A 12,354-nucleotide genomic window follows, 5' to 3' on the forward strand; every position below is an offset into this window, starting at 1 on the left:
GTGTGTGTGTGTGTGTGTGTGTGTGTGTGTGTGAGTGTATGTGTGTGTGTGTGTGTGTGCGTGCGTGTGAGTGTATGTGTGTGTGCGTGTGCGTGTGCGTGTGTCTGTCCGTCTGCTCGATATTTTTGCAACCGTTAGAGGTAGAAACTTCAAGCTTGGTCCAGACGTGGACCTTGGGGGCGGTGGAACCCTATTGATTTTGAGTGCCTTTCACCCAAGGTCAAGGGTCACAGGTTCATATTTGATGAATGGATAGATAGATAGATAGATAGATAGATAGATAGATAGATAGATAGCAAAATAGATAGATTGATAGATAGATATGCGCTGAGTGCGAGCGTGCAGGTGGGAAAGGACTTGATTCTACAGCCAGCGCGTGTGCCCTGGCGAAGATTCAGTTCACTTCCGCTAGGTGCGCTGGCTGTAGACTTACAAACACGCAACCACAGGCTAAGGGATACAGTAGTCTGTCGCGTAACCTTGCAGTGGAAATGCATGTTTTCCAGGGATATTTTTCATTATATTTTCTAAATATGGTTTTTTTAAACATATAACCCAATAAATGACAAAAAGCAAAGTGTTAGAATCGAACCTGATGCGTAGGAATGAAGCACGAAAATTTTCACGCGCCTAGAAGTTATGCAGGAACAAACAGAACGACACTACTCAAATTATTATATAGATTACCCCGTACAGACTGCAAAATTTGATCCCACTTCAAACTAGTGCGTGCCAGGCCCAGGCCAGGCGCGCGCTAAATCGCAGCGTACAGACACAAAATTCGGAAGCGTGTTAATTAGGTTGGCACGGGTTGACTGTGCATGCTCAGTTTAGCTAGTCACGTCATTCGGCAGATAGCTACTGTACTTTTATGTGATCTAAATGAGGCTATGCGCGTGCGTACTGCGAAATTTAACGCAGGCCAGCCTCAATATTGCGCGCGCGCGCGCACACACACATGTGTGTGTGTGTGTGTGTGTGTGTGTGTGTGTGTGTGTGTGTGTGTGTGTGTGTGTGTGTGTGTGTAAGTGTGTGTGCATAGATAGAGATTGCTAACAAACAGCTACTCCACGTGGGTGTGATTTTGCTGTATAATACGTTCATTATCCGTATTATTATTATTATGGATGAGGTAATATATGCGTATTACGACGGTTGATGAGCAGAAGATAACAGAATAAACAAGTGCTACATTTACCTCGCGGACATCCGGAAATCCGGGGACGAATCGATATGTTGTTGCGCTTCACGTGTGGCCATCAGTATAGAGGTCACTGCCGATATGTATTAGAACAATTCTGAGCCTAAGCTGAGCTTATATATATATATCAAGAGTACATAATAGGAGATACATGCGCACACGCACGCACGCACACGCACACACACACACACACACACACACACACACACACACACACACAGTTGAGCGCGGTGTAAGCTGCCTGGCACGCTTCAAAGCGGGCCTGGCCCTCTTTCATTTATTGCGGGGCCAGATTAGTCCGCACTAGCGCGTATTTAGCATGTAAACATTGTCAAAATTTGCCAGGGCCTGGCCCTGACTAGTTTGATGTGGTATCAAATATGCAGTCTGTATACGGGGTATTTAATTACTATCACAATATGTTTGCTCAATCATTTGTCATCAATTTATCTTATATCGCCCTTGTCGGCTCATCTCAGTTCAGCTTTAATTATCGCATCTTCTCGCTTCGTCTCGGTTTCTCTAGTCACACCTCATCATTCCCATTAAACATAATATATAAAATAACACTCGCTCACGCATGGCGGCATCAATGATGTACTGGATGGGAGAAGTCCAATAATTATCCGTGTTCGAAGTCATTTTCCGCTTTCTCCTATGAGGTGTTCTAATCTCGTCACGCAGCTCTCTGAGGTCGTTCATGGTTGGCACTATGTCTCCCTCTATCAAACCATCCCATTCTTCCATGGGCATATCCTCCTAAAGATTATATAGCATTATACAGTAGTGGGTGAACGTACCTCTGATCAGCGGTTCTCCTTTCACGTGATAAACCTAATGCACTACAACTAATTGTGAGGTACGGTCGTTAGCGTTACCCCAGTAATCGTATATTATTATATATTATTAGTATAGTATTAGTATATTGGTAGCATATTCAGTATAGTAAATCAGTATGCGTTTCCGCTGGTACCAGAGTCTTTAAAATAGTACGCTATATTGCGTTGCTATATTGCGCTATAATAGCTAGGTGGTTTTAGGCATCAAGTACCGGTAGTCCAACGTTCTTACAAAAGTCGACCATTATATCGTGGTACATGGCTGCTTGCTGATGATATTCCTCGGCACTTCGACCCCGTTGCCTGTCCTGTGTAAAAAACCGAGACACGTGTTTTATCAAGACCTGCACCTATATCTTACTGTCGTGAGTGAACAACTCTACCAACTACAATGCCTAACACTTTTTTGTACAAGGAATTTCACAGTCTGAACAGTGAAGACTAGTAAAGCTAGCAGCTTATGAACTAATTTAAAGACAGTAAATTATGATATTCTGTAGATAAATTTTCCTAGCAAGTTATAACAAAGCGTGTATAATGTAGACACGATGATGTTTAATTTATTAAACTAGAGCACTCGGAGAGCACAGACCTCCGCCAAGGCAGCTGAATTCTCTCAATGTGAATTTTTTTATTAATTAATTAATTAATTAATTAATTAAATAATTAATTGGATCCGGATTAGTGCGAGCGTGCAGGTGGGGGAGGTCTGTGGTTGCCCCTTAGCCTGCGGTTGCGTGTTTGTAAGTCTACAGCCAGCGCACCTAGCGGAAGTGAACTGAAACGTGCATGGGAACACACAAACCCACAAACCAACACTCAAAGACACGCCGGTGAAAACATAACCTCCGCCAAGCCCCTGCGGGATGCGTGTGTGTGTATGGTTTATGTACAGGGAATGCCGCGCATAACAATAAATTTCATTTAACATCATTATTTATTTCAGCTGTCATTTCTTATCATATGCAATATTTACCGCTTTAAATTTACGTCCTATTAAATATGACGCTGTTCCATTGCTATATTTCTAAACGTATTTTGCCTCACATGATCAGTCATTGGGTTTTCATTCAAAGCTACTTGGAATTTGTTCTCTAACGGGTTCTCTAAGTCTTCCGGTTGTAGTATCTCTAGCCTTATAATGCGTCCGCGCCCAGGGTTACTGTCCTGGTTATCTGAAAGTACATTTATATTGAGTGGCAATGAGTGCCATCGTCATTACCACAGTTGCCCCAACATACAACCAGATAATAATCTAGATTGTTCATGGCATGTTACTGGCGTAACCACCAGAAATGGGGAGAGCGGAGCAAGTACACTTAAAAACACGTATTAAATAATAATGATAAATTATCCCTTCAGTCTATGCTCAACCTAAATGCGATTTATTAGCTACTCATCAATGGTATGTTTGTTGCAAATTCATCAGAAGTACTCTCAGTCAGACGATGCACTCTGAATATGTCCCTCACCGTAGTGCTATTAATTATACAACGCTAGTAAATAATACGCACCTGTGTTCATTGCCTCATTAGCGTCTGCGCATTGAATCAAGGTACACGCTACGAGTACAATGGCTCCCGGCCGTACCATTTCTATACCTGCTTGATCGTGTTATCTGTTTTAATTTAATATGTATTAATATGTATATGTAGACAATTTCAAGAAATTACTTCAGTTTTGCATTTAAAAACGTAACAATTACGCTTCTAGGAACTAATCACACAGGCCTTGTAAATATCCTAAATTACCGGTATCGATTAGTGACGCTTAAGATAGCAACATTAAAATAATAAAAAGCGAATGATAAGAATAAACTCAAACACTGTATGTGCACGCACGCGTGTACGTGCGCGCATGTGTGTATACGCGCGCATGTATGAGCGTATACATGCACGCGTGCGGTCATGTCCATCTGTGTACGGCAGATGCGTACACTCACGTACACCTGTTGTACACGGTGGGTAGGTACACGCGTGCGCGCACGTACACGCGCACGTGCACACGAAGAAGAGGTCGGCAGCACGAGCATGGACAAATCCAATGGGCCACCCCTCCGGTAATCCACTGCCCTTGTGGCATCCTGACTCTGTGACTGTGCTCGATTCTTTGCGCCTGTACGTGCGGTACCTCGCGAATTCATACATGCAATAATCCCTATATTCATCGCCCCACGCGGGCGCTCGCGGTCGACGCTGACCGCTCGATCGAGTGGGCCAACTCGCAGTCTTCCGTGTAAACGCGCTGCACAGTTCATACAACGGTTGATAGAGAGTTGGGAAGTTTGGTCAAATTCGCCAATTCGCCAACACAAAGTTGGCAGTGTAAACCCAGCTTAAGTGTGGCAGGTAGCTGCTGTGTGGGTTGTTCATTGACATTGTCGCTGTTATTGATCAGAGTTGGCTCGATCTCTCAAGGGCGTAGCCAGGAATTTGGATTGGGGTGGTCCTCGAGCGAGTAACAATAACAAGGGGGTCTTTTTTGAGTTAAATGTAAAAATAGTGCTTTAAAATCAAGAAAATAGAGAGAAAAAAATAAAAAAAATTTGATTTTGATTTTGATTGGGGGGTCTTAGGGCCCCCAAGACCCCCCTGGCTACGCGCTTGCGATCTCTCCTACTCGATCTGAGTATAGCGCTGGTATTCTGTTTCCTTCTTTTTACCGCCACACCATGTCCAAAAATGGTCTTATTTTACCTCAACAATACTACACAACACTGACTGCGGCGTGAACAACTTCCAATGTGCTATTCTCATCGATGTCACATCACACCGAGTGAGAAAGGTGCAGATGCACGTAGCTACGCTACATTCTTTCTTGCACCCACTTCCTCTATCACGACATTCAATTATTTATCTGAATAGATTTACTTCTATTTACATACATATCAGTGAAGGATTGTATGAAAGTAAGGAGCGATGTGCGTTAGGAGGAGGGAGTAAGCGGTTATCTTGCATATTCTAATACGAGTCCTGTTAACAAACCGTGTAAGTATGGTGCGAGATCATCGCTAAACCATACAAACTATATCATCAGTAACGTCATAGGTATATACGACATTATCAGTAAACTAAACATAAACCAATAACATATTTCGAAATACGATATAAAATACAATACATATATGTAACTACAACTATTATAGCCTTAATCTAGAAAATGAAAGTCAATGATAAACGCACTCACCGGGCAATGTCAGAGGAGTGGGCAACAGTGCTGACCTGATGTGTGCGACGTGATATTATGTAGCCGTTAAATATTATTATATCGGAAGGAACAGCTGTACGCGCTCTGGTTAGTGATGACCTGGCACGACGCAGTCGTATTCATTTCTATGCATCATGAAAAGAATATTTGTGTATGTAGTAAGGTCAGTGACGGCTCGGGATGAAAGCATTTATATATAAATACTATGTTATTGTAATGAAGGATGGAACAGCTGCGTTTCCTGAGTGAGTGAGTTAAATATCATAGGTGCGTGTATGCCATGAAGCGCCTTATATAAGCGTTACCTAAAGAGTTTCATCCGTGGTTCAGGACGGCATAATCCTCCTGGCTTCATCCACCCAATGACCACCAAGAAACACTTGGAATTACCAAATAAAAACATGCAATGCTACTGTACACGTATATATCAGAGGACACAGGAATAGAATACAAAAGATCACAGATGCGGATGTGCCTGATGATGGCCTGGTGCGGTGTGAAGCTTCCAGCTGGTAAGGAGTAATAATAAGAAAATTGCCCTACCTCTGCCACACCCTGTAACCCGAACGATATACCGTGTGGGTCATGGCATCACTCTAAGTACGTGTCAATGTGATTGCAGATTAAATGATTTGATACAGAAGAGACCGGATACTAGAGGCGTCCCGCAAGGGAGGCGTTGATCCTGACCGCTGACCGCGGAAATATTGCGCGCAGTTCCGCGGCAAGGCGCACGCGACCGCGGGCACGTCCTACCAAAGTGTAAAGGCTCCCGCACATGGTGCGCATTCGGCGCGCGCCAACGGCGCTGAGCTAAACGCGCGCGCCATTTGCGCACGTAAACGAGCCCGCACAAGGTGCGCATTCGGCGCTCAGCCAGAAAAATCAAACACGAAAGATATTTTGCGTGTTTGCAATAAGCCAGTTCGTAGTTACGCATTGAGCATGCGCGAGAGTAAACTTTTGCCAAATGTCAACTGTACATAAATCGCTCGCTGCTTCCGTTCTGTGTGATAGCAAGTGCATGGAACCGTACGTACTGTGTTTGTGTTCAAGTTTAAAATAAAATAAAATTTAACCAAGATTGTCTCAATATAGAATGTGTGCAAACTTCAATATATCTTTATACATGTAGAACAAATACGTATTTTGTTATTTGTTGTCTGTTACTTAGTTGATAAATGGAAAAATGCTTGGGTATAATTGATATCTATTAGTATAATTATGAGTATAATTATCCTTTTAGGTATAGGAATACATGTTTATAAAGGACCAGTAAAATGATTTCAGTACTAATTAAGCCAATAACGCAAAGATGCATGTGTGAAAAACTTTCGAGTTTACCAAGTAGCTATTTGTACATATGAGAATTAAGACATTCTAAAATTACTTTCAGTCCATCATTTATTGAAAGGTTTCCTTAATATTTTTTATCCGCACCAACGTTTCTGTAATTGTCATCATGAACATCTGATGTCTCCATCACCATTTTCTCATTGCATCGTTCATACACATGCAGTTATATCTCATTCTCAATTATTTACTTAATAAAGCAACTAACATTCAGTAATAATTAACATTCATTAATAAACATAACAATGTTTGAATGCATACTATTTCAGTTATTAGTATTATGAGTACAAAATATGTCCATACTATGCCAGCTGAAATACCATTTACACATGAAACAGGAGTCACACATATATATTTTTTATTATTAATATCAAGAGCAGATAAAGAAGCCTTCTTTATCTGCTCTTGTTAATATCAAATGGTACTCAAATTGAAGGGTTTCATAGATATTAATAATAAGAAATATAAGAAATTATGATACATGTTTATTCCCTGCTGTCTCTAAAATAAATAAAAACGCATTTATTTCATTGCTATTTTTTAAACTTGCTACATTATAAATTATCACATTTTCTGTTGGTGGACTTATATGTTTAGAAGGAGCCTAATATCGTAAGAATGTGTGACAACTTCCCTAAATTTTAATATTATCTTTGTGTTTTTTTCCGCTATTGATTCCCAGTCATCGAAAGACTATGTGGCTAATAACTCTACAAAATAATTATCTAGAACAATCTTGTTGAATACTGAAGCTGGAAGTGCATTGTAGACCATCGATCTTGTCTCCTAATTCCTCATGGTCTTTATTTCACCTAGCTCCAGTACTACCGCCCTTGCGGCAACAAGGGCTACAGTACTCGAGCTATATTTTACCATACTTGTGAGGTAGGCTATATTATATACTTTTGTGAGCTGATATGACTTATATGAGCACACATATACGCGATATAAACACTTCCGAGTGAATCTAAGAGCACCTTACTCACATACGATTTTGTTAGTGCAATACTCGTACTCGTTATCGTACGTTATTATTATTATTATTATATATATATATTATTATTATTATATTATTATACATCACAAAATATAAATCCTCTGGTGATATAAATCCTCAGATATTATATATATTATAGATATTATTATATATCGTACGTTATTATTATTATTATCGTTATCGTACTCGTACTCGTACTCGTTACTCAACACTTTAAATCTTCAAAAGGTTGAACCTTGGACGCATGTTCAACCCCGACTAACCACAATACCAGGCGTATTTACTATTGTTTAAGAAGAATTAACTGTAATGCACATCGCTGTTCGAATACACATCGATCTGAATTCAGTATTATAGAGCATATGATAAGGTAAAGGCACTATATAACAATTACCGGTACTTATTACGTCGGGCGCTATAAGAGGAAATGTGAAACTTCTGTAGTGTACTGAGTGAGCATAACAGTACTAAATGATCTTTGGAGATTTTTCATATTGTCCGAATTCATAAGGCGAGAATTTTTTATTGTCTTGTTTTCGCTTGTCACTGTTGCTCGGTATACTATGTCTTTAGCAAGGCAGTTTTCATCCAGGGGGCACGATACGTTTTTTCGGGCAGTTGCATTTTCTGTTGTTTACCGTTTCCGTGTTGATCTGCAGTATTCTTCTGTTGTTTCCCTCTATTATATTCTTCACGTTCGGCATGCAGCTGTACGAGATCTTAACATATTGTTCTTATTGAAAATCTTGTGGAGTTTGTTTTCTGGAGGGAAGCACTTATTTACGATTTGTAAAAATTCCTTGCCGACGTTTGTTTTCACATTTTGGTCGTATGAAGGGTTGTACCAAATGATATTGCGCGCTTTGTTTCTTCTTCCGGTTGCTGCTTGGGGTTTTTCGTAGCAGAGCTTGAAGTTCCGTCGTCCGTTGTCGTCTAATGCTTGTTGATATGTGGGTGCCGCTTCTTCAAAAATTTCCTCGCTGGAGGATATCTCGGAGAGTCGCTTGCCCCCTGCCAATTGGGATATTCTTCAGAATGCCCGGTGAGTGGTTAGAGTATGTTGATGTTAACATACTGCAATTTGTTGTTTGGTTTCATGTACGGCTTGTGTTGTTCCGAGCTCAAATCAAGTGTCACATCCAAAAAATTCGCCTCGATCGTTATTCGTAGACCATTGTCCCGGAAAGTTTTGCAAATATCTTTCTTTGCGTTTTCGATTTCTTTTGGTGTCTTGTTTAGAATTCCGAGGCCGTCGTCTCTGTATACGTCTCTGGGTTTGGTATATACCAAATATACGTCAATCTACGTTGATATACGTTATATACGTTTAATATACGTAGATATTTTCAATATACGTCTCTGTATATATATATATATATATGTATAATAATAATATACTATATAGTCATAATTATACATATTATGCACGTGTGCCTATATCATTATATAAGCACCATAAATTAAAGAGACAGATATATAAAGAAAGAATATACAGATATTATGGAAATGATAGCATTGTAAAGAAAAACGCCTAATATACTAATTTTCTCACTCAACTCTTTGCTACAACTTTTTATTCTATTTACTACCTCAGCAATGCAGTACAATAAATAGGAATGACTATTTGTTATCAGTGTAAAACAGTGTATCAAAAACAAAGAAATTACAACTCTCATAACTGAAGCAAGCTGTTGCTTCAACACCATCTCGAAACCAACCGATGCTCAAGTAATCACATATAACTCGACAGGGTCACGATAAAAAAATGTTAAATTGATAATAATAAAACAGAAGCACCTCATGTACGACTCCAAGCATCGCGCGACCACTCCCTCCCTCCCTCCCTTCCCTTAAATCTCCCCCCATCGCCTCCCTTCCCCTCCTGTCCCTCCCTCCTCTCCTACCCCCCCTTCGTCCTCACACCGTCCCATCCCACCCCTCTACCTGCTCCTCCTCCTTCCTACTTCTTCCCCCCTTCCCTCCCTCTTCCCTCCCACCCCCCTCCATCCCTCCTTCTCCCCCCACCTTCCCTAAAAACCCTCCCACTCCCTACCCTTCCCCCCTTCTCGTCATACTCACTCTCTTACAAACGCTAAATCGAAACAGCCCGCGCCGAGATGCGCAGGCTCATCAAAATAACAGACGATACTACTCGCGACAAAGATTTGAGTACCCCGCGTTCAGCGCGACCCACGACCGACGCGGCTACACGCGTCGTTCAGCCGACCACCCGAACCGCGACGTCGCGACCCGCTCTTCAAGGGGCCGAACCACGACGCACGTCGGCTACACCGCGTCATGCGACCCCGACGCGAACTCCGCTACACGCGTCCGTAGCGCCGAACGCCACGACGCGACGCTGGCGTACAACCGTTCGTCAGTGGCCGACCCACAGACGCGACCGGCACACGCCGCCGTTCAGGCCGACCCACGACCGACGTCCATCCTACCCCCAGCTACACGCGTCGTCAGGCCGAGACCCACCGACACCGGGCCGTCGACGTCGCTACACGCGTCTTCAGGCCGACCCACGACGCGATGCGGTCACACGCCCGTCGTTCAGGACGAGACCGACGACTGACTCGCCGACAAACCGTCGTTCAGCGAACCACGGACGCACGTCGAGTACACCGTCGTCAGGCGACCCACGACGCCGACGTCGTCACAAGCGCGTCACGCCCGGAACCCCACACACACGTCGGCTACACGCTCGATTCAGAGCCGACCCCACACCACGTCCCGCTATCACGCTCGTTCAGCAGCCGACCCACGACGCACGTCGCTACACCGTCGTTCAGCGCCGATCCAACGACCGAAAACGTCTGCTACACGCCGTTCAGAGCCGAGACCCACGACGCAAACGTCGACGACAACCGTCGTTCAAGGCCGACCCACAACGCGACGTCAGCTACACCTCGTTCAGGCTCGACCTCACCACGCGAACCTCTCACACGCGTCGTCAGCGCGGGACCCACGAACGCACTGCAGCTTACACGCTTCGTCAGCGCCGACCCACTGACGCACGTCAGCTACGCGTCGTCAGGCCGACCACGACGCGACGTCGGCACACGCGCCGTCAGGCCCGGGACCTCCAACGACGCGACTCGTGCACAAGCCATCGATTCAGCTGCGACCCCACGATGCAGACTCGCTACACTCGTCGTCAGGCCGACCCACGACGCGTTTACTGAGCTACACGCGTCGTTCAGGAGGCCGACCCACCGCGACGTCCGGTGACACGTCCGTTCAGCCGACCCCCAACGCGACGAGATGGCTACACCGGCGTCGCACAAACCGGAACCACGAACGCGGACGTCGGCGGACCAGCTCGTTCTAGGCCGACCCACGACGCAGATCTCGGCTACACGCGCGCGTTCAGAGCGACCCACGAGCGACCCTTCGCGGACACCAGTCGCAGCCAAGGCAGCGTGTCGGCCACCGTCGTCGTTTCGTCGGCACCAGTACGTGTCGCGCCCTGCGTCGAGTCGGCACCAGGCACGGTCGCCCCGAGCTCGTTAGCGCGCCGGCCAAGCCAGGCAGTGTGTCGGCTCTACCGCAGCCCGCGTCCGCGAGTCGCGCACCCAGCAGGTCGGCCCGCCGTCGCGTCGTCGTCCTCGGCAACCGCAAGCGGTCGCCCCCACGTTCGCGTCGCAGCAGCAGCGTGTCGCGCCCGCGTCGTCGTCTCGTCGGCAGCCAGCAGCGTTCGCCCCAACGCTCGTCGTCGCAGCCCAGGCCCGTGTCCGCCCCGTGTCGCGTCGTCGACAGGCCAAGGCAGCGTGTCGGCCCACATCGTCGTCCGGCAGCCCGGCAGCGGTCGCCCCCCGTCGTCGGCGTCCGTCCGCAGCCAGGCAGCGGTGTCGCCCCAACGTCGTCCGCCGGACAGCCAGGCATGCGTGTCGGACGCCCGCGTCGTCGTCGGCCAGCCAGGCAGCGCTGTCGGCCCGCTCTCGTCGGACAGGCCAGGCAGCGTGTTCGGCACCGCCAGCGTACGTTCGCGGCAAGCCAGGCAGCGTGTCGGCCCCGCGTCGTCGTCGGCAGCCAGGCAGCGTGTCGGCCCCGCGTCGTCGTCGGCAGCCATGCAGCATGCCGGTCGGCCCCGCGTCGTTGGCTCCCCACTGGATCGCTAGCGCTGCGGACGGAGACACGCGTCGTCGTTCCGGTGCCGCCATCGTCAACACCGCAGCCGCGGCCCGCCGCCGACGACGACGGTGATGACGATGAGAACAATGAGAATGATAAACACGGCGACGATAACGATACTGATGCTGTCGACGACGACAACGATGACGACATTGACGGCGATAACGATAATGACAACGACGATGGCAGTGGGTTTATCAGAAGAATACCCGGCTACAGTACAGGTCAGTTGAGCACTGTCGCTCTGTGGCACTTGTTTAGCTCAGCTGACAAAGTCAGATGCAGCTTGTAGAATCGCATGAATGTCCGTCCGTCTGTCCGTCCGTCCGTCAACAGTTACGGCACAAAACTTAACCGCGCGACGTACGGTCTTGATATTCGGGACGTCCTAAGTATAGGAGGAAATACGGGATTGCGGCACAAATCTCAACGGCTCGACCTACGCTCGTAATATTCCATGTATAGTGTGATTGGGACCCATCACCAGTGCAAAATTGGAGGTCACAGGTCAAAGGGCAGTGGGGGAAAGGTCAGATATCAGACATGGTCTAACGGACCGAGTGCAAAACTTTTTTGTTTCAGCGCTGACCTACCATTTTTATCACTTTATTGAAATG

The 12,354-nt window shown here is 45.9% G+C and overlaps 1 protein-coding gene and 1 long non-coding RNA gene across 2 annotated transcripts in view; one reads left to right on the plus strand and one right to left on the minus strand.

Moving 5' to 3' along the window:
* The window catches only part of LOC106815383 (zinc metalloproteinase dpy-31-like), a 14,145-nt gene extending 10,527 nt beyond the window's left edge, over positions 1 to 3,618 (minus strand). The window contains exons 1-4 of the mRNA XM_014819838.1: positions 3,555 to 3,618; positions 3,088 to 3,215; positions 2,253 to 2,348; positions 1,780 to 1,960 (exon numbers count right to left, since the gene is read on the minus strand). Coding sequence (XP_014675324.1) covers positions 1,780 to 1,960; positions 2,253 to 2,348; positions 3,088 to 3,215; positions 3,555 to 3,564 — 415 coding nt within the window. The 5' untranslated portion in view covers positions 3,565 to 3,618. The remainder of the gene's footprint in view (positions 1 to 1,779; positions 1,961 to 2,252; positions 2,349 to 3,087; positions 3,216 to 3,554) is intronic.
* A 4,908-nt stretch (positions 3,619 to 8,526) lies between these two features.
* LOC106815389 overlaps positions 8,527 to 12,354 on the plus strand; it is a 22,376-nt gene continuing 18,548 nt past the window's right edge. Inside the window, exon 1 of the long non-coding RNA XR_001394739.1 lies at positions 8,527 to 9,240. This is a non-coding gene — a long non-coding RNA (uncharacterized LOC106815389). The remainder of the gene's footprint in view (positions 9,241 to 12,354) is intronic.

This window comes from Priapulus caudatus, unplaced genomic scaffold, assembly GCF_000485595.1.
Source record: "Priapulus caudatus unplaced genomic scaffold, Priapulus_caudatus-5.0.1 Scaffold1103, whole genome shotgun sequence".
In the NCBI taxonomy this organism is placed as follows: Eukaryota; Metazoa; Priapulida; class Priapulimorpha; order Priapulimorphida; family Priapulidae; genus Priapulus; species Priapulus caudatus.